Source organism: Fonsecaea pedrosoi (genome assembly GCF_000835455.1).
Source record: "Fonsecaea pedrosoi CBS 271.37 unplaced genomic scaffold supercont1.3, whole genome shotgun sequence".
In the NCBI taxonomy this organism is placed as follows: domain Eukaryota; kingdom Fungi; phylum Ascomycota; class Eurotiomycetes; order Chaetothyriales; family Herpotrichiellaceae; genus Fonsecaea; species Fonsecaea pedrosoi.
The window spans coordinates 3,884,655-3,908,069 of NW_013550613.1; the positions used below are offsets into that span (position 1 = coordinate 3,884,655).

Below are 23,415 nucleotides of genomic sequence, written 5' to 3' on the forward strand. Positions count from 1 at the left end.
TCAGCCAGGACGACCGAGGCTTTGCGAGGTTCAGGTTTTCCGGGCTTTGTTGTTCCGGAGCTCATGTATCTGTAGTCTGTTCAAACTAAAAACACCTGCAATCCAAAACCACTCTGAGGTTCTCTGGTGTGCATTGATAGCGACGCATAATTGTGAATCATTTACATGATGGCTGGAATCCCGAACTTTGAATCCCTTTTCCGGCTGGACGGCAAGGTTGCCTTGATTACTGGTGGTGAGTCTGATCGCTTCGCACCATTTCCACGCCGAAAGATAAGCTCAAGTGATGTTTTGAAATAGGTTCAAGAGGCATTGGCCTTTACATTGCTAGCGGGTTTCTGCAAGCTGGTGCGAAAGAAGTCATCCTGACTGCGCGGAAGGAAGATGGTCTCAAAGAAGCTGTCGCTCAACTAAATGCTCTGCCAAGTATCCAAGGCCGCGCTTCTTATATTGTCGCCAATGTGAGCCGCATCGAGGGCATAGAAAAGCTCGTGGAAGAAACCAAGAGCAGGCTGAGCGATGGAAAGCTCCACATCCTGGTCAACAACGCTGCCGCCAGCTGGGGTGGACCCTACGAAGACTTTGACGACTGGAAAATTGCAAAGACTTTGGACGTGAATGTCCGCGGCGTCTTCAATTTGACGCGGAAGTGAGTAATGACAATCAAGACCTCTACTAGACTGAGTGTGTTTTTGACGCTAACGGGCGGCATAGGATGATCCCTCTGCTTGCTGCTGCTGGAACCCACGATGACCCGGCAAGAGTCCTTATCGTGAGCTCTGTCGGCGGCATCGCCGTTTTGCACACGGGCTCAGACGGAGCAATCGCTTATAGCATCTCAAAGGCAGCGGCACATCATTTGGGGAGGAATCTGGCGATAGAACTTGTCAACAAGAATATCACGACGAATGTCATCGCTCCGGGCTGGTACCCCACGCGTCTTGCCAGCCCTGCCATCGAGAAATTCGGCGGCGAGGAAGTGGCAGCCAATGACAATCCGATGAAAAGACTGGGCAAGCCAGAGGACATGGCCGGCGTCGCAGTGTATCTCGCTTCAAGGGCTGGCACGTATGTCAATGGAGAGGACATTAGTGTCGATGGGGGAAAGAGACTTATGATGGGCAGCTATGCCTCACCTTTGTCGGAGCCAAAAAGCAAACTCTGATCTGTCAGTAGAGCACTATCCTCGTCTCAATGGTCTGTGACCGGCTCCTGTAGACGGTTAGAGTGGGACTCTACAACCAAATTTTGTTATTCTTGGGATATAAGCACTTTTCACTCCCTGTTTTATCTACGGGGTTCAATCCGGATCGAGCACTTCGATACAAACATGAAGACAGCGACTGTGACAATGGGCTGCTGCTTCGGGCAGCGCCCATTTCCTGAAAGCCTCGGGTGCGCCATTGACAGTAACTAGTGTTTTGGGCATTGTCAAATTCCGTGCAGAACGAAAGCCTATCATTGAGAGCAGTAATACAGGCCAATGCATCGCTCTGCCATCCTCGCAGATATCCATGAGCACATCAGCCTGCCACTACTAGAAGCACGATACTCCTAAGAATGTGCCGTTGTCATAGTCGATTCTCACTTCCGCAGGGATGGACCGGCGCTCGTCGATTAGACCACCAGATACTCTGAAATGTACCGAGGATACGCTTCCCAGGCATTTTCCGATTGAACCATCAACGCGATGCATATATACCGATGGAAGTATACTCAAAGACAAACACAGCCGGGAAGTGTAATCCGGCATAGTACAGCCTTGTGCAGCCTTGCGCAGCCTCGTGCCACCCACAGTCTACTCTGTTCCCGAAAGTCGATTAAGACTATCGATATGTTCGGGTACTATCTGGGAAGAGTTACTATATTTCCCTAGTTCCTTGTATCGGCACAGTGATAGCTGGCCATTCACGTTATGCTCATGCCCAAGGGATGGGTATATATACCTGTCCACGTTGGACAGAGCACTGGCAAAAGTAAATAGAGAGAGGGATTCAAGATATAGGTATGACACGATATACACTCATGCATGAGCTGCAGTCTCTTTGGAAAATAGAGTATCCTGTCCGACATCAAACATGTCCGCTTGTCTCCTTGCTCTAAGCTCACCTGGATGTCAATTACCCAGACTTTATTTGACTTCCTTCTCAGCAAGATGGACACGGATTGTCCTTGTACGTCCCCAAGTCAGAGGTATTTGTTGGCAGCAAAGCCTGTGACTCCGACGAACAGCCCTACGAGCCCTACCATAGTTGCCAAGCGCCTTTTCAACCGAGCGATCAAAGCATTCTTTCCCTCCTTGAGCCATGACCTCGGAAAAGCGTGCGGAAAAGGTGTCTCCGGAACAGGGACGTTTAGAATCTTGCATAATGGTTCCCATCCGTCCCGGACGTTGAAGAAGTAGAGCTGGCTCGGCGGTACCACACGCTGAACATATTCGGCATGCGCTTCATAGAGTTTCTCCTGGTTGACCATCGGCAAAGGCTCACACTCGGGGATGTCCACGGCTTGCGGCACACGCCCCCAGAACTTATGGGAGAAGACGCAGAAGCGTCTCAGACTGGGAGAAAGCCAGGACCATGAATACAGGTCTTCAATGCCTTGCCACAGTGCCGAGTAGCTGTCCCACCAGGAGCCTCGGTCTCGGACAGTGCATATGACCTTTGCCTCCGGATACAACTGTAGCAGCTCCTCCAAGAAGTAACAGCCAGGTTGGTCAGAGGTTGCCACGCAGCCTTCAGTCAATTCAGCGAGGCGATATTGGACAAAGGTGCGGTCCACTAGAGTTCTCATGGGACAGTGCTGCGCAAGCTCAAGCATGCGTCGTTGCATAACGGCGTTACCAATGTAGGAAACGGAGCCCCCATCGAAGACAGGACCTCTGAGAAGGATTTCAAGAGCCTTGGTCATGGACGTCGTGCCAGTCCGAGGCAATCCGCCGACAATGACACTTAGAACCGGCTTGCGGTCGGCGTTGACATCAGCCATGCCGCTGATAGTTTTTCAAGTGTGTTCTTTGTCAACGTCAGCAATGATGTTGTGCTCGCATGCATATTCTTGTTTGATCAACTATCTAGGGTATTCCCTGTTTTGCATCAAGAGTGAACACGAGCAGCTGATGAGATTATGTTCACGGTAAGCAGAGACAAAGTGGCATGAGGTGGCATGAGAGGAAACAGGGAGATCTTCCGCACCTCGACCCACTAGTTTACGTTTGAGCCTATGTCGTGTATATGTTCTACAAAAGGGAAAAGTGTGCTTTCCTGGTCCAATTGGTCAGTAAGACAATCTCAATGGCTCTCAATTCCGTCGTGGGTGTTTAACCATTTCTGTTGTCCAATGTATTCGACCCAACCACAAGATTCCGCCCTCGAGTTGTTTCCCTGTGATCTATGTAATGAGATCTCAACAGCTTCGTCCCGACTTCTCATCGATAGCTAACGTGGACATGATCCCTTTTTGAGGCACGGGTTAGTATATTAGTCGCGTGTGGCTGAAATATGACTACCAATGATTTGCCGTGTTGTCTCCTCTATCCCCGTTGATACAATTCGGGATTGTTGTGCAAGACTGATATCGCCATTTGTTCCAATGTTTGACATTGTCCTGGCCGCGATGCCACATTCTCTGTCCCCACATAACGTATTCGAGGGAAAGGCTGCTGGCGTGGTTCATAATCCAAACAGCAATTTCTTCGCCCGAAGTGGTTTTGACCTGTTCGAGCACCGTCAAACTTTGCTTGGAAGATTGGAGGAATCCCAAGGACGAAAGAGAGTAGGAGGAGAAGATCAAAAGAGGTGGTACTCACACCAGCATCGGTAACAATCATATCCATGGTCATGCCTCTGCAGTGATCACTAGAAGACAGATCTTTGCATTCACGAATACACCCAATGCTCTTGATCTTTCCTGGAAAAGCGGCTACGATATTTTTTGCTCCATCGATCGCGACCCGCCTGCACCCTGAGCTTAGGCTGGGAAAATTGGGTATCGGATAGCCACTGCCAGCCGGCATACAACATTTGAAGATTTCCGAGCCGGGACATTTGTTTGTTTCGGTAACACCAGACTTGAAATCAGAGGCAAAGCGGCGGTTGCCTTTGTTGCCTGTCCCACATAATGTCTTCGTGCAGCATTGTATATTTTCTGGGGTGCCTGGGTAGGCGTTAGAAATGTATGTTCCCCCATCAGATGAGCAGGATGAGGTCGAAATGCAGACTCCCGGCGCGCCGCCTGAGCCGCTACAAGGCCCGTTGATCTCAGAAAGAATGAGAGCGGAGGAGGCATTGGCCCATGTGACAAGGAAAGAGAAGTGTAAAAGGAAACGACTGAAGAGCATTGTGGTAAATAACTGGGCAATGTGGAGAGCGGTACAAAGATGTTGCCCAGGTGATCCTAGGTGCGATTTTGAGCATGCATCTCGTTCACTTCTCACGGACGTCTGGACATTTTTATACTTCGATGAGTCCATTCCCTTCTTCGAGACTCCCATGGATTTTGAGAGAGAGCCCACTCTGGCCTCTGGTACATTGGCAGGGAACATTTAGAGACGGGAGAGCTCATATCCTGTGGCACTTTCCGTCCACAGAAATGCCGACAATATCAAGAACCACCTTGCCGTCCCCAGTCTGAGCGTCAGTTCGAGAAAGGTTGGGCTTTGATATCAAATATGATTCGATTCGATAGCACAGTCGTTACAACGCCCATGCTTGGCTGAGTGGCAAGCGTAAGGAGTTGGAAACCAAGCAAACTAGCAAGTGCTCAGCCTTGCAGCCTTGTCATCCAGCCTCGCTGCCTCGTTTGGAGACAGTCACGGGATCGTTGACCGCCAAGCCTCCGGTGTTTATCCGACGGCGAAACAATTTTGTCTCGCTTCAACTTTTTGCTGCATCTTTCAACTTCGCATCTTATGTCGTCCAGACTCTTATCTCCCAAGGGCTTCATTCGACGCCCATGGTTACCTGGTAACTTCTATTCCTCTGGTCATACATGACCTCCATTCATGGCCCCTTATTTTCCTGGAAACCAGCTGTGAGTTGTACCCTGTATCCGTGTCACTCCCATCCCCCCCGTGTTACCTGATGAACTCAATCATACACCAAGTTCCGGCGAACCTTTTCATGAGCCTTGAACTCAAACATGCACTACCATCTGACCCTCCAGACATGCCGCGGCTCCCTTGATTTTACACTCGATAGTGGTCTGGAGATTACTGACATCTGTCTGCAACAGCATCAATCAAGTTTGGATGGGACGTGTCCATGGACAACAGGAGGTGAGCATCTCAGTGATTTCTACCTCTTCTCTTTGCCCAACATCTTATGATGATCAAAGGTTTTTATCAAACAGTTCTGCTTCTGATATCCCTTGAAGAAAGCATTACCAAGCTTACCATATTGTCTGACTTTTGCACCTTAACCTATATTTCTTCATTCTTGTCCGTTTTGGTGCCACGATATTGAGCTAACAACTGGCTTATCTTCAGGAAACGACAGACTCCTCTTCCACGTATTACAGAGCCGTCGAAAGTATGTCACCCACCTCTACGCAGCCGCTCCGTCCATGCCCACTGCAACCTAGCGATTCCTTGAAATCTGTTTATGATGACACCAAGTCTATCCATTCTCTGAGTTCTCCACTTTGTGAGACACCTTTCCCCCAAACGCGATGGCAACCCCCCGACCGTGGCTATCGTTATGAAGTTGCGTGTTGGTGTGGGTACGTCGTTCCGGGGAAGGGTATGAGGTCGACGGCTTTTCTGATTCCTTTGCACATCCTTTACTCTTATAGTAGTCTAGGCGCCGTGGCTCGGTGACTTGTACAAGGAACACCTATGGCTAACCGGCAATTCGTTTAGGGTTTGTTCAATAGTGATATATTATAAGCTGTCCCTGCTGGACTAAGGCATGGTCATATTGTCGTGAAATCTGCAGCCGATCCTACCAATATTCCGTGCATCGTCCATTCATTGATTCATTCAGTCATCATACGCATCCACAAGGCCGACTGCAGTCTGATCTCTGTCCTCGTCCTGTCTCATTACAAGGCCATCGAGTTTCATAACCAACCGATCCACCGTCCGGGCCTGCCACGGTACGAATTTGGTGCCATGTCCATTCAACTGGATTCTATCCATACTCTCCTGGAGATTGGTAGTATTCAATCCCACTCCGGTCCATTTTTCCTTCTCCATGTCTCGAATCTCCGTCACCAGATCCGAAAGTGCAATCTCTATCGACTTCCTTGTACGATCCATTTCGGTGAGAACGTCTGTCTCATCTTGTGCGTAGTTAGAGAATGCATCAAATACGCCTTGGTCCTCTTGGAGGTCCAGCCCCTCCCACACTGTTTGCAGGCGGGAGAAAAGGGCGATGAAGTGGTCGGCTTGATTCAGTAAGTCTTTGAGTTTTGCAACAAATGCGACATTCGTAAGGAATAACGCCGTATATAAGGCGTGCAAATATCGCCGATGGGCCTCTGCCATGGTCCGAGGATCAGTTGGCATTGTACTCGCCTCATGGTTGGATGATTCCGCGGTCCCGGTTTGCCCAGCTGAGGAAGCAGTGCCTGGTCTCGACGACTTTGCTGATGATGGATACAGCCCATCATTGCCGTCTAGCCAGTTTGAAAAGTGCGTCCAACTGCCCTGGATCACCTCACCCTGCAGGAATGCCTCGAGCTCATTGATCATGAACAGAGCTCTGCTGGAAGTGGTCCAGTATGCCCTGGTCCTTGTCGACCGTCGAGCGTCCCGTGCTCTTCGAGCTGCCAATATTTCCCGCCCATATTGTGAGGCGCTTTGAGGGGGCCCCATGGGTGAAGGGTAGCATCTGCGATGTGATGACAGCTTCCATAGTGCGGACAAATGCAGCCCTGCTCTGTGGATTGAGACCAGATAAGCATTGATGCATGAATACATCCGCACATCGCTTGAAGATAGGAAAATATGCAATGGTGAGGCATTGGGGATTGTCAAGTGCAGAATGGTCGGGGTCGGCAACAGCGTTGACACCAGATCCCGACCAAGCTCATTCTTCTCATCAACAGTCCGAAGAGATAATAGCTTCCTCGCTAGGTTGAGAGTGTCGTCTTCCATGTCGTCGTCAACTTGTAGCGCTGATAACTCTGCCATGGTCTTATTCAATATACCCTTCAGCTCAGCCTCCTTGATTGTAAGTTCATCGAGTCTTCCAATCTTCCTCACCGGACGAGTAGTATTGGGTGTTTGTCGATGGTTGACTACCCGATCGTCTGCATGGTTGATCAACGATACTGCAAATTCACCTTGATTGAGGAGCATGTAGCGCAAGACGACTTGCAGCAGCTGCATGACTAGTGGTCGAGGGAGGACTTGGGATAAGGCGTTCTCGGATATCGATTGATTAATGGAACAGATTGTGTTTTCCACCAATGCTGGATTCAATGGGTATTGCAAGGACTCCAGCAATGCCAAATGTGTTGGTAGCAAAGACAAGGATGCATCACTTGATACGCTCAGTAATGGCCCAAAAGAGACTGTCTGTGAATATAACCGGCTCAGAGCACTGCCGGCTGAAAGTAGAGCACTGCTTGTCCCCGGATTTAGGAACTTTGGTGCGAGTGAATAGTCGAGCATGTATGAATCCATCACAGATAATGGTTTGGAATTTGGTTTGATGCAGAAATCTTCAGCTCCAGAACTTGGCAATCGCCCATAAAGCACCCATAGCGATGCAGCTCGCATCCAAGCTTTCTGGGCAACAGTCAGAAGTGCAATTGCCATGTCCTCAATATCAGAGTATCCGGTGAGTGTCTCGTTTTCCAACCAATCCAGGATGCTAGCCCCAGAAGGCGAGCGGTTCTTCACATTCTGCGTGGAATGAGGGTCCAAATGCAGGACTACCGACCATAGCCATTCCAATCGTCTCGTCCATGGTGCAAACTCGGCCACAAGAGTACTCAGCGGCACAACTTCATAAGCTCCGACATATGCAGCATCCTTTTGTAATATGCATGATTCCACCTCTATGATCTTATCCACAAATTTGCCCAAGTGGACGTCTGCGATTGACGAGCTGACTGCTCGGCAAACCATCGACTGATGAGTTGTAGACAACCTTGATGTCGCGGCCTTGATCTGAGTGTGTAAATCGTGCAGATGACCTAGGGTCGCCAGCATTGCCCGTTCTGGGGGTGAGACATATTGACTGAACGTCTTTTCGTCGCCCGCTCCTGCGGTGGACCCCGCGTGCGACCAGATGGGTGATTGGAGGCCGGATAAGGACAAGAGGATCTCATGAAGCATTTTGATGGTTTGGCACGAGGACGGGGTGCAGGATCGTGGCACAAATCGAACAAAGCGGGAGAGTCGTGCTGCCGCTGAAATTTGAGGATTAGCCGCCCGAACAGCTCGAAGCGACACATTGAGAGGAACTGGGGCCCATTGCGAATGCAAAATCGAACCGATGCAGATGGACCGTGAATCAACACGCGTCGGTAGGAAGCAAGACGCGTCGAGAAGCGTTGCTTTGGTCGACTACCTACGACTCGGTGGGAAGATTTGGAGGGAGAGTTTACACGGCGATAAGAGAGCTCTACACAACACCTAGAAACCTTACAAGCCGGTTGAAGCGGCGGTGACCTTTGCTCAGCGCGTTGAGCGTGGGGCGCATCACTTTGACTGCGAGGTATCCCTACATCAAGTGGCAAGTGCGCCGACTGGTGGCCTTTCAGCCTAACCACAAGTCACCTAGGCAGCCTGCTGAGGCCTGTGAGGCTTATTACTATTGCCTGCGATTATTGCATCACTGTCTTGGGCGTCTGCCTTCTCACCCAATACGAATTGCTCTCCGACATCAAGGAACCAACTGCGGTCCGCGACGCTTCTTTGACTAATATAACAAAACAACCTTGCCTTCTGCCTTCTGGTTGCGCCATCAGATTCTGTCCTTTTCTTCATAATCAACCTCTTGTCAACTTGTCCTCACGTCACTCATTTTCGCCTCCCTCTCCTCCTGCCACGGGGTTCCCCTCCTCCCTCTGAAGCGTTTATCTGAAGCAGCTGTTTGCGCTCTTCGGATCAATTCTACCGCCATCTGGGTCTTGCTTGAGGCAAGGCCACTGTCACCATTTCACCTCACGCCGAGTTCCCAGACTCTATAAAGGCCGGTAGCAAAAGAAAGGCTTCGTCAGAAGACCTCGCCCGGCCAGAAAAGAAAATCATGACAGACTCTGTGATGGAAGTTGACAACCCTGGGGCTGCCATTACGGAGCTCCAGAATGGCGAAATCGACGAATCTCTCTACAGCCGGCAACTCTATGTCCTGGGCCACGAGGCTATGAAGCGGATGGGTGCGTCCAATGTGCTCGTCGTCGGGCTGAAGGGCCTGGGCGTGGAAATTGCAAAGAACATTGCCCTGGCCGGCGTCAAATCCCTGACCCTCTTCGACCCTGACCCTGTTGCTATTGCCGACCTTTCCTCCCAATTCTTCCTCCGGTCTGCAGACGTGGGCAAGCCCCGAGCAGAAGTGACCGCCCCGCGTGTGGCCGAGCTCAATTCCTACACTCCCGTTGCCGTCCACAAGGCCAAGGCATTAACCGATGACTTGAGCCAACTCAAAAAATACCAAGTCGTCGTGCTCACAACCACATCTCTGAAAGATCAACTCACGATTTCCGATTATTGCCACCAGAACGGCATTTACCTGGTGATTGCCGATACGTTTGGTCTATTCGGCTACATCTTCACCGACTTTGGGAAGGACTTCACAGTGGGCGACATTACCGGAGAGAATCCCATCAGCGGCATTGTTGCGGATATTGATGAGACTGGTCTGGTATCTGCTCTGGACGAGACAAGACATGGACTTGAAGACGGCGACTATGTGGAGTTTGCAGAAATCAGAGGAATGGAAGGTCTCAACGGAGCACCTCCTCGGAAGATCACTGTTAAAGGCCCGTACTCGTTCTCTATCGGCGATGTCTCGGGACTGGGTAAATATGAAGGAGGCGGTCTTTTCTCCCAGGTCAAGATGCCGAAGGTGCTTCAGTTCCAGTCGCTGTCAGAACAGATCAAGAAGCCAGAATTCCTCGTATCCGATTTTGCCAAATTTGACCGACCAGCCAAGCTCCATATTGGCATTCAAGCTCTCCATGCTTTCAAGGAAAACAAGGGCACCTTCCCTCGTCCACACAACGAGGAAGATGCAAAGGAAGTCCTAGAAATCACGAAGAAGTTGGCCAAGGAGAGTGCTGAGGAGGTCGAAATTGACGAAAAGTTGATCACAGAGCTAAGCTACCAGGCACAGGGTGACTTGAGCCCCATGGCTGCGTTCTTCGGTGGTCTCGCTGCGCAGGAAGTGCTGAAGGCTGTGTCAGGGAAGTTTACACCGGTTGTACAGTGGATGTACTTTGATTCTTTGGAATCCCTCCCTACTTCTGTGAGCCGAAACGAAGAGCTTTGCAAGCCCACAGGTTCGCGATATGATGGCCAGATTGCGGTGTTTGGTAAGGAGTTCCAAGAGAAGATCTCCAACGTCAAGAACTTCTTGGTTGGCGCGGGCGCCATTGGATGTGAGATGCTCAAGAACTATGCTATGATCGGTTTGGGTACTGGCCCCAAGGGTCACATCACAGTCACAGATAACGACTCCATCGAAAAGAGCAACCTCAACCGTCAGTTCCTGTTCCGAGCAAAGGACGTTGGGAAACAGAAGAGCGAGGTTGCAGCGGCAGCAGCCCAAGCAATGAACCCGGACCTCAAAGGGAAGATAACGACAATGACAGATCGCATCGGGCCCGACAGCGAGGACATCTTCAATGAGGCGTTTTGGCACGACCTGGATATTGTCACAAATGCTCTGGACAACGTCGAGGCTCGTACATATGTCGATCGACGCTGTGTTTTCTTCATGAAGCCTCTGCTGGAAAGTGGCACTCTGGGAACAAAGGGCAATACCCAAGTCATCCTCCCGCGTCTGACCGAGTCGTACTCTAGCTCGCAAGATCCGCCCGAGCAGTCCTTCCCGATGTGCACACTTCGAAGCTTTCCCAACAAGATCGAACACACCATCGCCTGGGCTCGAGACCTGTTCCAGTCATATTTTGTGGGACCACCGGAGACGGTCAATCTTTACATGTCACAGCCAGACTACATCAATACCACGCTCCGACAGCAAGGCAACGAGAAGCTGATCCTGGATAGTCTGAAAGAATTCCTGGTTACCGACAAACCCAGCGATTTCAATGACTGCATTGCTTGGGCGCGGATGCAATTCGAAAAGCAATACCACAATGCCATCGCGCAGCTTCTCTACAACTTTCCCAAGGACTCGAAGACATCGACTGGGGCTGATTTCTGGTCAGGACCAAAACGTGCTCCCACGCCTCTCAACTTCGATCCCTCGGACGAGACACATATGGGATTTGTTGTGCACGGGGCAGCACTACACGCCTACAACTATGGCATTCCCGTCCCCCAGCTCAAATATGAGGACTATGTCAAAGTTCTGGACAGCATGATCATACCCGAATTCAAACCCGACGCAAATGTGAAGATCCAGACTGACGAGAAGGAGCCAGACCCCAACGGACCAGCACCGACTTTTGCAGATGATGCGGAAGAGCTGGACAAGATTATAGCCGAACTGCCCACTCCCAAGAGTCTGCCCGGGTTCCGGCTCAACGTTGTGGAATTTGAGAAGGACGACGACACCAATCATCACATCGACTTCATCACTGCCGCGAGCAATCTCAGAGCATTGAATTACAACATTCCAATTGCCGACCGTCACAAGACGAAGTTCATCGCTGGCAAGATTATTCCTGCTATCGCCACCACCACAGCCCTCGTTACTGGACTGGTGATTTTGGAGCTATTCAAGGTGGTGGACGGCAAGACCGACCTCGAACAATACAAGAACGGTTTCGTCAATCTTGCACTACCGTTCTTTGGATTTAGTGAACCCATTGCCAGTCCCAAGGGCACGTACCAGGGCAAGGAGGGCGAAGTGACCATTGACAAGCTCTGGGATCGCTTCGAGGTGGACGACATTACTCTGACCGACTTCTTGAAACACTTTGAGAATTTGGGATTGAGTGTGACGATGGTGAGCTCTGGAGTTAGCTTGCTGTACGCCAGTTTCTACCCTCCCAGCAAGACCAAGGATCGGCTGCCTCTCAAGATGAGCAAGCTGCTCGAGACCATCAGCCGGAAACCGATCCCAGAACACCAGAAGAATATCATCTTTGAGATTACTGCCGAGGATACCACTGAAGAGGATGTTGAGATTCCGTATGTGATGGTCAAGTACAAGAAAGACTGAGGAGGCGTTTGGTAGCCTTGGCGCAACTAGAAATCATGGCCTTGCTCGTGGGTGCAGCATCGGATAGACCTTGTTTCTCTCACCTCTGTATGATGACTAGGGGAAGACAGGTATTAGGTGGACATTGCATGGATCAGATCAGGAGATCAGAAGATCAGAAATAGCCCAACACGAAGTATTTGATAAAAGAGACTTTGCGCATGGTGGGATAAGAGTGCGCCGTGGCCGTAAAGAGGAAGTCCCTAAGTGCCTATTGCCGCAAGGTGCGCTTGCCGTCACCGAGTCTTACTGCATCTTTAGTCAGGATACATGATTTAGTCATCCACACCACAGGCCATGGTCTCCCACCCACGCGTCTCCCCCGGTGGTGTCGGGACTCTCATCATGATGCTTGGATGCTTGTCTACCGAAACGTGGTCGCAATACCCCTCTCGCGCTTCGCAAAAACCCCCCACCACCACAAATTGTGTCATCGAAATGACGGCGGGCGTTCCGCATGTGGTCCACGCCATGAATAACCTGCGCGTTGGCTGAACAAGTACAAAAGCTGCTGGTTGCTTCCTCTGCCAATTCAGTTGCTCCAACTCAATCAGTCCATGTCCAGTGTCCTCAGACGGGCTCGATTGCAGCTTGTACACCTGACCACGAAGCCTACCTCGTCAGCAGCACCTTCGAAATCAGAATCCACCATGTCATCGGTACGGAGCAGCTCTCTCTTTGCAACCTCTATCCTCGTTCTTCTGATCTCTATCGTCGCGTTGTACTACCTGGAGTTGGGGCTGAACATAGATTTCCTGTTACAGAACAAAGGAGGCATCACAGACTGGGTCAAGCCAGGCGACACGTCGGGCGAGTTCAAGAGACAGGTTTCATCGTTTCGCAACTGGATCTCGAGCGACCCAAATGCAGAGTTTCCTGCGGAGAAAGGGAGATACCATCTATATGTCAGCTATGCATGTCCTTGGGGTATGGGAGCTCCCTAGTGTGAATTGTTGAAAGAGAATGGCGTCGTTGACAAAGAACGGAACAGCACACCGGACACTCATCGTGAGGAAATTGAAGGGATTGGAAGAGATCATTCCCTTTACCAGCGTTCATTGGCATATGGCCGAGAAAGGTACGTCTTGGATCCCTCGAGATATGCCATGCGCGAGTAGTGAGTTGACTGCTTCCTCAAAAGGCTGGCGCTTCGCAACACCCGACGAACAACTCCCGGGAGAAAATACTACACCAGACCCTCTACACCCTAACAACACTCACCTTCGTGACCTGTACTTTGCGGCGAATCCCAACTACGAAGGTCGCTTCACGGTTCCCACACTCTGGGACAAAAAGAAACAGACCATCGTGAACAACGAATCCTCAGAGATCATTCGCATGTTCTATACCGCATTCGACGACATCCTCCCTGACGAGTACAAGAATGTGGTGCTTTACCCGGACAATCTCAAGGACAAGATCGAGGAGGTTAACAAGTGGACGTACGACGACATCAACAACGGCGTCTACAAGTCCGGGTTCGCAACCACCCAAGAAGCCTACGAACGCAACGTCCTCCAGCTCTTCAAATCGCTCGACCGCACCGAGGCCATCCTGGCCGAATCCTCGTCCCAAGGACCGTTCTATTTCGGCGCTCAACTCACCGAGGCCGATGTCCGGCTGTATACCACGATCGCCCGCTTCGACCCGGTCTACGTGCAGCATTTCAAATGCAACATCAAGGATATCCGAAGCGGTTACCCACACATCCACCGGTGGCTGAGGCATTTGTACTGGACCATCCCGGCTTTTGGGGAGACGACGCAATTCGAACACATCAAGAAGCACTACACCAAGAGCCACAAGCAGATCAATCCGTTTGGCATCACGCCCGTGGGGCCCGTGCCTGATATTTTGAAGGAAGATGAAGAGGTTAGTGCGGTGGTGAAGAAGTAGCTGAAACTGTGTCAGTGGGGATCAGGCAGCAAGCGGATAATGTGCTGGGCCTGGCGCGAAGCTAATGTTTTGTTGAATACCCTGAGTGATTCCATGGACGACGAGATTGTTTGGGAAGAGTGAAAAAAATATCTCAACACTTGAGGCTTATCCTATCTGTAAAAATCAAGTTATTTGGGCCAATAATGGGGTTGTTGGTAGGTTGGTAATCTCTTCATGAATCAAGAAGCTACCTACAATGCAGCCTACGCCTTCTTACAGCGATGATGGAGGTTGTACTCGGTAGATCTCTGCGTTCTTTGCGCGTCGGGGATTCATTCTTTTGTTCCCTTCCCTTCCTCTGGCCGTCTTCAACCACGGATTCGATTCGAAATCGAGCACCACAACCCGGCACTGATCTATATAAGGTGACAAAGTAGGTAGGTATCTTTGTAGCCATGTTACGTTCAGCCTTGAAAGGTCGCCACGTCGACGGACACCGTATGCTGGAGTCTGTAGTCTGAATACTGTACCCTCTGCCGTGTAGCCTGTAGCCTGTAGCCTGTGGCCTGTCCACTGTAGATAGATAGATGGACAATCAGGATATCGTAATATGGCGTGTGGTATCAGACCATGTCGCATCGTGTCGCGGTCCTGCCATTCATATTCCATGGCCAAAAAAAAAAAAAAAAAAAAAAAAACCGCCCCCTGATAATACAGTAACTGAACCAATACCCCCCCCGCTCCCCCAAAAAACCCTGATCCCCATCATCCCGCATATCATCATATCCAAACATGTTCCCATAATGTCGTCAACTTGTCGAGTTCAAAATCAAAAAAAGGCTCCTCGTTGCCTTACCTTCCCTTCCCTTTGCTCCTCTCCTCTCCACTGTCCCCCGGAGTTTTGTCGGGTTTCTTCAATGACAAAAACCTCAAGTGGTTCACAGTTGTCACTGGTGCTCCCACTTCACTCCTTCCCGTTCTTCTGGAGGTGGTGTGATTTACACGGCGACGCTCGGTGTGTTACTGTCACACTGTCGTTTCGGATGACTGATTGTTTGCCGTCTCTGTGGCCCCCATATCGTTGTTCGGCTCAAGTGGTTGTCTTCGCCTGGGTTCGATGGGTCGGTCAGCCGCATCGCGAGGTCTGCTGTTGTGTCGCAGGTTTGAGGTGTGACTATATGGTCCGGGGTACTCCGAAACCGCTTATCGGTGGTTCGGTTGGATAGTGTGTCGGTCGATTTTGTCCTTCATTGTGGTTGTCAGGTTTGGTCTGTTGATTTATTTGCAAGGCCGTTGGTCAGATCGGGTTTGTGTGCCCCGACACCCTCGCGCCTCTCAACTGTTGACATGTTAGAGACCAAGTCTCTGCTGGGTATACTGTCGTGGTATAGATCTGTTCCTCAGTCTCTATAGGTGTTTCTCGGTTCTTGGAGGTGCACCTCAATAGAGACGCGGTGCCCGCTCTGATTTCGTCCATGTCTCAGGGCCTTTTTTGACCTTTTCGGCCATGACCCCGTCCAGATTGTGCTCTCTGAATCCTCTTCTCGTTGAGCTCTCTGTTCGCCAGGTAGGTCGGCTCGGCTATGGCTCGTTGAAAGCTGACTGCCCACTCGTTCGTTGGCATGGCCCACACGCGCCTCCTTGTCGTCGTCAGAAGGCGTTAAAGCTGGTGGGGATGGACGGCGATGTCCTGCTTGCACCAAGACCGTTATGTTGGGCATCTCGGTGCCCGTCGACAGTGTAGATTTCGGTGATTCTGGACTTGGGAGCTGTACCGGTTCAGGCTGTTGTTCGTCGACTGGACAGGACATGGCACCCTTCGCTTCGAGTAGCTCTTGCACAAAAGGCAGGCGACCCGCTTTGTTCTTGAACGTCATGAGGACGACGGCCGTCTTCATCCTCTCCAAGATTCCCATGCCACTGACAGATCTGAAAGTTGGAGCAAGATCTCCAATGAGCAAGCGTTCGTACATTTCCCAGCATTCTCGGTCGAGAAGAGCGCGCACGACCTCTGGGTCCACCATAACTTCGTCCTCTTCGCCACCACTCTCTAGCAAGGGCACGAGAAGGAGACCCTTGGCCTGAGCATAAGGCTTGTTGCCCGGACAGTGTAATTGGGGCATGCCTCTGAAGGTAAAATGTTCCCAGGACATGCCTAACTCGGGTTTCTTCTCGTCGCCGAAGAAATACGGCTCCCTGTGCATGGCGCGACATAGAGTGAGATCGCCGAGGCGGGCGATTTCCAGTCTCCGGAGATTGTACCAGACATGGACCAGCTCGTGCACCAGGGTGATGGCCAGGCTGACTAACACCATGTTCTTGACGTCTGCTGTGAATGTGTTGTAGTGGTAGTGGGTGAAGAAGGTTGTGAATTTCGTATTGAGCTGCACTGCGGTGGTTGGCATTTGTGGTGCGTAGTCCTTGGGGTAAGTGCCGAAATATGTCGAGGCGTATGTGTCTTCCCGGGTGTCACGGTGATAGCCGGTGAAGAACTGCATGTTGTGGAGGTTGTCCATCATGTCCGGGAACATTCGTGGTCGGTGCTCTGGTTCCGTGAAACGATCATATTTGATCTTCGTGTCGTCATATATAAATTCCCCAAACATAAGAATGTTGAAGAATTCAGACGTCCAGATGCAGAACCGTGTCGCTAGCACAAGCGCAGGTCGTATTCGGTTGTAGAATTCGTCGTCGATGGTGTATTTGGGGTCAAGCCAGGTATCAATGGGGCTGTCAAGCCCCCTGATGATGTCGAGGCGGCTGAAGTTAGATTTTTTGAAGATGGCGCAAATGCGGCCTTCGGACTGTGGAGGTTGAGGCGTCTTGCACATATCTTCATGTCTTGGAGAAAAGACCTGTTTCCAGGCTTTTCGACTTGGATGTAGGAAGAACTGTCGATTTGACTGTGTTGAGGCCATTTTGGTGAGGGGTTCCTGGGTCACACACATATCGCCCGCTAGACTGCTCTTCGGGGACACCTGAAGTTCTATTGATAGCTGTGCTGCTCTTGTTGGTCAGTGTGGACGTTTCTATGCAATGGTAGACAACGTGAGATGCACGATGTGGCTGTTGCTGTGAGAGGAAGGATTTTGAGCGCCACGAGAATCGTTGAGAGTCAGGGGGACAGTTGTCACTCCAACGCCACAAGGATAGGTGATTGAGTCAAGGCAGTGGTCGCTGTTAGACTGAGTGCGTGACTGTGCGAAGTGACAGCAGGTAGGTGAGAGCTGACGGATAGACTCCTTGTGACGAGGCAAATTTCGAACATGGTGAATGAAATATACCTATATATATGTGGCAGCGCACGCACCAGCAGGAAAATCTCACGGCATTGTTCATTGTTTCGAGGGGCGTCCGGTGGAGGATTTGCATGCTTCTGTTCCATATACATCACCATGTCGTGATTGGATACCCAAAGATAATAACCTTCTCAATGTTCACGCAACCGAAGTTTATGCGGTAGATCATGGAGGTGGCTCCGGCAGGGCGCGTGAATCCATCATACAGTCCGGGGCTGGTGTGAACTTTCAGAGGCAGCGCAGCTGGTCTGCAAGGCCTGGTGCCGGGCGTATTTCATCTTCGAAGTATCTTTTCCCCAACACGTCGGAGTTCTGTCACAATATGCCCATGGCTGGAGGGATTCAGATCTGTGCGTAGCATCGGCTGCCAGTTTGGACTCTGTGCACAGGGGTTCACTCATCTTAACGCGCGGTGGTGAATGTCCCATGTTGATTTTTCTTCGGCCAACATAGTGAGACTGTGGCCTCATAGCGAAACCGCCGACGAGCCGACGAGAAGTAAAGCAAGGTAAGAACCATATGTAGAAGATTTGCATCCAAAGGTGTCTTTATTGAAGCAAGAAGAAATGACCTGCGTTTTCTCTGCATCGGAAAAGCAGGCCGAGTTTGGTAGGGTGATCAAGGTATCGGAGCATCTCATGGAGAGCCTGAACGCAGTTGCATACCGTCGCATACATTGTGCGGTCCGAAGAACGTAGAATGGTGTAAGAAAAGAAGAAAGAGGGCGCAAAGAGGTTGCCCAAAATATATAATCAACGTCGCCCTGTGGATTCCAGCAGCAAACCAAGGACCGGGATACAAGGTTTGTGGTGTCCCTTGGACAATCCAAGCTTGGTTCCACGGTGTAAGCCTGTGCCTGACCTTTAATCACAGGAGGATGGCCCTTGACGCTGGTTCCACAAGCGAATCTCTTCCTCAACAACAGATGCAATCACGTCAAGGCTGTCCGCTGTTGTGGCTTGCCTGGTCAGTCCCGGTCTCGTTGCCCTTTCTGGCTGGAGGTCTCGCTTTGATATTTTTCCATTCAATCCCAAAAGCAAAGACAAACGCCAGGATGGCCGATACTAGTGAGGCATACTATCCAATTCTATGTTAGCCTGACGACCTGCTCGCGGAGAAGATGATGTTGCTTTCTGATGTGGTTGTGAAACTTACAAAGACATTCGTGATTGCTTTGTTGTATGCCCAAAGCACAGGCTCCAACTTCTCCGGGAACGAGTCTAATGTAGCCTTGCGAGCGTGGCCAGACCCTGCATCCAATAATAGCTGTACTTGTTCGCCGTTGAGACCTGCACGACTCTTGAGTGACTTGACAAGTTGGTTTTGGAAAATCGCCAGAGCAATGCTTTGAAAAACAGAAGCTCCGAAGTATTGGAAGAATGCTACTGTTGATATGCCGATGGGTATTTGTTGAGGTTGTGATGCCAGGGCGGCTTGCACGGCGAGGAGTGGCGACTGCATGCCTCCTCCGCCCACACCCTGTAAGACCAGGTATGTGATCCATTTTGCGTGAGGCGTTGACGTGGTGAGAGTAGTGTAGAGGCCTGATGCGATAGCCATAAAGCCGACACCGACAAAAAACCAGGGGTTGTAGAAGCCAGTACGATTGACTGGACAAAATCAGCTCTACTGGCCTGGTCAAGATAAAGGAGATGAGATGAACTCACTGATTAATCCTGCGACTGTAGCAGTAACAATTTGAGAACAAACCAACGGGAGCGTCATGACACCGCTATGGAGTGCACTAGCTCCCTTGATCACTTGGAACCACTCTGGCAGGTAGTAGACGTTGATGATGTAGGCCCCAAACATGAAGACGCTGAAAAGGCAACTCAGCAGGATTGAACGCCGGAACACGATCGAGAACGGGATCATGGCCCTGTCGCCTTGCCGATGTTCCCAGACAAGGAAGAGCGTAGCAGATCCAGCAGAGCCACATAGGAGTCCTATCACAGTGGCCGACTTCCAAGAATATTGATGGCCGCCCCACTGCAGCGCCAGAAGAGCCATGACAATAGTTGGGACGAATATCGCACACCCGACGACGTCAATTTGTCGTAGCCTCTCCCGCAAAGGTGCCGCATCTGAAGTTCGTGTGGGAGGTTCGAAGAACAGAGCCAACGCAAGCAGTGTGACCGCCCCAGCAGGAAGATTTATGTAGAAGCACCATCTCCATGATACTGATGTCGTCAAGGCCCCTCCAATGATGGGACCTGTGATTGTGGAAACTCCAAACAGGGAAGAGAGGGCGGCTGTGTAGAGTGCACGTTTGGAGAGAGGAGTTACAATCGCGAGAATGGACAACCCGCCAGAGAATATCCCTGCTCCTCCGATCCCAGCAACAGCTCGGCCGAGGATGAACATGTTGGAGCTGACTGCCGCACCGCAGAGGAGAGAGCCCAGAAGGAAGATGCCGACAAAGGTGAAGAAGGTCCACTTGAGAGAAAAGTTGGCGTACAGCTTTCCAGAGAGAGGTTGCAACGAGCAGAGGCATAGAGGGTAAGCTGCCGCGTACCAACCGATATCTGTGGTAGCGTTGAACTGCACCGTGATGGCGGGAATAGCCTGCATCGCGATGTTAGTGATGAGAGAACTGGCAGATTTGGCGGTGTACGACATACTGTAGATATGACTGCGATGTCCAGCGCAAACAGGTAGATGGCAAGACCAAGGCCACCGAGGACGAGGTAAAGCTTTGAGCCAGTCAGGTGGTGAGCGTCTTCCGACTCTGCGATCTGATCAGCGTTCTGGGGTGTTGTGATGGTGTCGACATTCTCTGTGACTGGTATTGACACCGCAGTGGCTTGCTCTGGTTTCTCTGGTGGGAGCATATCGTAACCTGTGTAGCTCGTTGTGATAGTGAAGAGGTCTTGAGAGAAGCCCCTGCCGCAAGGATAGGGTCAGAGACCTGTCTTGGAAGTGAGAAGATTCGGCGCCACTTCGAAAGAAATAGAAGTGAGGCTTCGCAGTCTAGATATAGGACGGTTGCGGTGCCCCTGGTTGCGGACATCGTGAGCATCACACAGGCACCAATCTCGGATCAGAGTGGTGTCAACAGGGACGAAAAAGGAAGTTAGCGCCATCTCCTTTCCAGAGATCAACATGACGGACACAAATTTGACGTTCTAGTAGAGAATATGTGAGGAACAAGGCGGACAGGGGATGAAGAGTCACCGCTGTGTTGATAGAGAGCGGACATGGAACGGCAACGGAGAACAATCGGTCCGTTCTGAAGTGACCTCTGATTGGCTATCTCTGGAACCACCCATCACGTGATACTACAGTTTGCTCAGATTTCCCTGAGGAGCGGAAGTTCAAAGTCCGTTCCCGCTCGTAACCTACGAAATGTATTTCTCCCTCAAGCTTTCCGTCCCCGTTCACCTCAGACGGGGCTCTTACAGAAGACGACGGCAATGAATGGAGTCGGCATCTCTCTATCAAAGCGTAAGGCCTGCGTGCAATGCGCAAAGGCTAAAGCGAAGTGTTCCTTCACCAATGGACTGCACGCTTGCGATCGATGTCGAAGGCTGAGGCGGGATTGCCTCCACGAAGAAGCGCCCCGACGCCAGAAGGAGAAGCAGTCCACGTACGTCACGACCTGTATTGCGCGAGGCTGATCTAACGGAGCGGTAGGAGAATCAAAGCCCTCGAAGAAAAAGTCAGCAGCCTTCTCACACTGCTCACCCAAGACAAGCAGGCTCTGGGAAACACGAATGCTCCAGTCACAATAGCCACACCACCCCATACCGAGGAAGGGACCAGTGATAATGTGTCGTCTGCCTCGATCGGAAATGTGCAGAACATCGAGGCCCCCGCCACATCGACTGCGGAAGAGACTGGGCAATTCGATGTAATTGACAGTGGTGTCTTGACAATGGCCACAGCCGATATCCTCCTCCAGACTTACAAGCAAGTTCACTCCAAGTTCTTCCCTTTTGTCCTCGTCGCTCCGGAAATCGATGCTGCTACTTTACGGAGAGACAAGCCAGTGCTCTTCCTGGCCATAGTGACGGTGTGTCTCGAAGCAGACCACGTTGATCAAAGACGACTTGGGGTTGAACTGAAGAAAACCCTCTCTTCACGATTGCTGATCAGGAACGAGAGGAGTATCGAACTCCTGCAAGCACTGCTCGTGCACCTCAGCTGGATCCAATACCACTTCCATCCCCAGAACAAGCAGACCTATATGCTTCTCCAGATGGCGATCGGCCTTGTCATGGACCTTGACCTTGACCGGTGTCCTGCGCACCGTGATCAGAGAGTGGGGAGTAATTTCTGTAGAATGCATGCGGAGGACAACTTGCCAACACAATGCCAGAGGACGACAGCTGAAACCCGAGCCCTGCTGGGCTGCTTCTATCTTTGTTCTTCGTGAGTACGTCTTTCCCACCCAGTTGAGCGATCTGACCCAGTCCAAGGCTGGCAATGACGCGGAAAGAACTGCTCATGAGTCATACTCGCTGGATCGATCACTGCTGCGACGTTCTTCAAGTCGAGCAAGAGGCAGCCACCGACATAGATGCAACGGCGTTTGTCAGAACCAAATGCCTAGCACAACGGATTAGCGAGAGATTCTCGTATGGCGACCATGCTTCCATTCGATCTCAGAGCGATGTTGTGATCGAGATGTCACTGAACGGCTTCAAGAAGGAAATTGCAGATCTGGAAGCGAACCCTGCATTCTCATCTGCACGGGAAAACTGTGAGTGGTTTGAAGTCTTGCACTCGATAATATCTGCCCCCATCCGACCCCTTGATATTGACGGAAGAAATCTACTAACAAGATGCCTGTAACCTCTCGGAAAGTAGATATATTGATGGCAGAACTGAAAGTATTGTCCATCACAATGTACGAGGTGGCACTCTATCGCGACCTGAGCAGCACGACATCGCCCTCGATGAACAAGGTCTCCCAACTCTGGAACCTCTTGGCCTCGACCCGAGCCTTTGTGGACTACTTCCTCGGCGTGCCTGAAGACGCGCTGAGACACCTGCCTGCGGCCTTCTTCTCCTTTGCGGCGTACGCGCTGATCGTGCTGTCGACGGTGTCACGCCTTCCTTCGACCAGTGGGTGGGACAGCGCGATCGCCAAGCGCGAGGCCGACGTCCTGAACCTGGCGCGGCGCGTCAAGGTCAAATTCGGCGACGAGCTCACCCGCACGGGTAACAGTGTGGGCACGGACCACCGGGATGTGTGGGCTTTTTTCGCACGCGGCATGGGCGGGCTGATTGCGTGGCACGAGCGGTGCGAGAAGGAGAGTCAAGGATCAGCGGCGGTGGCAGCAGCAGCAGGAGGGGGAGAAGGCGAAGAACCCGACTACGAGCTCCGAATCAGCAGACCCGACCATACCTTGACCGCGAGGTGCGCCATGGCCGACGTGATGACCCCGTTCAACACGCTACGGTTCCTCAAGCCCGACGCCGGACCGAATAGAATAACCCCAGAAAGTGAGAAGAACGGGACGCAGCCGACGCCGCAGGGACATCACATCATGACTGACCCAGGCATTCACCCGGGCACCGGCACGGACCACGACGTAAATGCGCACACTGCTGCTGATCTCGGTCCCAGCAACGACACGGTGGACGGCCTCTGGGACGACGAGGTGTGGCAGTCCATCATGGACGAGTTTTCCATGTTCCCGACCACCACGGGCTTTCCCGCCGGGTCCAGTGTGTCTCATCAGGTCGAGAGACTGCGGTGGTGAGCTGCCCTGGGCCTCTCCTCCGTTCAGCTGGTGTTGGGTTGAGAGGAAGACGCGGCAGACAGGAGGCGGTAGGCTGTAGGCTCTGGACGCTGGACGCTGGACACCGTACCGAAGAATATGGTGCCCCCCCCCCTTCTTGTCTATCATTCCTCTCGCAGGCGTCTCAGCTTCAAAGGGTAATAGTTGGGT

At 51.5% G+C, this 23,415-nt stretch overlaps 8 protein-coding genes across 8 annotated transcripts; 4 read left to right on the plus strand and 4 right to left on the minus strand.

The window, feature by feature from the left end:
* Positions 1–168: 168 nt before the first annotated feature.
* On the plus strand, positions 169–1,165 carry Z517_05330 (uncharacterized protein; the record flags this gene model as incomplete). The annotated part of the gene is made up of 3 exons (XM_013430657.1): positions 169–235; positions 301–649; positions 715–1,165. 3 exons carry the CDS (start codon positions 169–171, stop codon positions 1,163–1,165), a joined length of 867 nt encoding a protein of 288 aa, XP_013286111.1.
* Positions 1,166–2,187: 1,022 nt separating this feature from the next.
* Positions 2,188–2,988, minus strand: Z517_05331 (uncharacterized protein; the record flags this gene model as incomplete). The annotated part of the gene is made up of 1 exon (XM_013430658.1): positions 2,188–2,988. The coding sequence occupies one exon, from the start codon at positions 2,986–2,988 to the stop codon at positions 2,188–2,190; it is 801 nt and encodes a 266-aa protein (XP_013286112.1).
* Positions 2,989–5,977: 2,989 nt separating this feature from the next.
* Z517_05332 (uncharacterized protein) lies at positions 5,978–8,284 on the minus strand (the record flags this gene model as incomplete). Its single annotated transcript, XM_013430659.1, has 1 exon — positions 5,978–8,284. One exon carries the CDS (start codon positions 8,282–8,284, stop codon positions 5,978–5,980), a length of 2,307 nt encoding a protein of 768 aa, XP_013286113.1.
* A 916-nt stretch (positions 8,285–9,200) lies between these two features.
* Positions 9,201–12,302, plus strand: Z517_05333 (uncharacterized protein; the record flags this gene model as incomplete). Its single annotated transcript, XM_013430660.1, has 1 exon — positions 9,201–12,302. One exon carries the CDS (start codon positions 9,201–9,203, stop codon positions 12,300–12,302), a length of 3,102 nt encoding a protein of 1,033 aa, XP_013286114.1.
* A 689-nt stretch (positions 12,303–12,991) lies between these two features.
* Positions 12,992–14,237, plus strand: Z517_05334 (uncharacterized protein; the record flags this gene model as incomplete). Its single annotated transcript, XM_013430661.1, has 3 exons — positions 12,992–13,268; positions 13,333–13,419; positions 13,483–14,237. The coding sequence occupies 3 exons, from the start codon at positions 12,992–12,994 to the stop codon at positions 14,235–14,237; spliced, it is 1,119 nt and encodes a 372-aa protein (XP_013286115.1).
* Positions 14,238–15,619: 1,382 nt separating this feature from the next.
* On the minus strand, positions 15,620–17,137 carry Z517_05335 (uncharacterized protein; the record flags this gene model as incomplete). Its single annotated transcript, XM_013430662.1, has 1 exon — positions 15,620–17,137. One exon carries the CDS (start codon positions 17,135–17,137, stop codon positions 15,620–15,622), a length of 1,518 nt encoding a protein of 505 aa, XP_013286116.1.
* Positions 17,138–18,454: 1,317 nt separating this feature from the next.
* Z517_05336 (uncharacterized protein) lies at positions 18,455–20,349 on the minus strand (the record flags this gene model as incomplete). Its single annotated transcript, XM_013430663.1, has 4 exons — positions 18,455–18,595; positions 18,674–19,128; positions 19,186–20,083; positions 20,140–20,349. 4 exons carry the CDS (start codon positions 20,347–20,349, stop codon positions 18,455–18,457), a joined length of 1,704 nt encoding a protein of 567 aa, XP_013286117.1.
* A 582-nt stretch (positions 20,350–20,931) lies between these two features.
* On the plus strand, positions 20,932–23,226 carry Z517_05337 (uncharacterized protein; the record flags this gene model as incomplete). The annotated part of the gene is made up of 4 exons (XM_013430664.1): positions 20,932–21,104; positions 21,152–21,889; positions 21,937–22,220; positions 22,328–23,226. The coding sequence occupies 4 exons, from the start codon at positions 20,932–20,934 to the stop codon at positions 23,224–23,226; spliced, it is 2,094 nt and encodes a 697-aa protein (XP_013286118.1).
* Between the last annotated feature and the right edge of the window lie 189 nt (positions 23,227–23,415).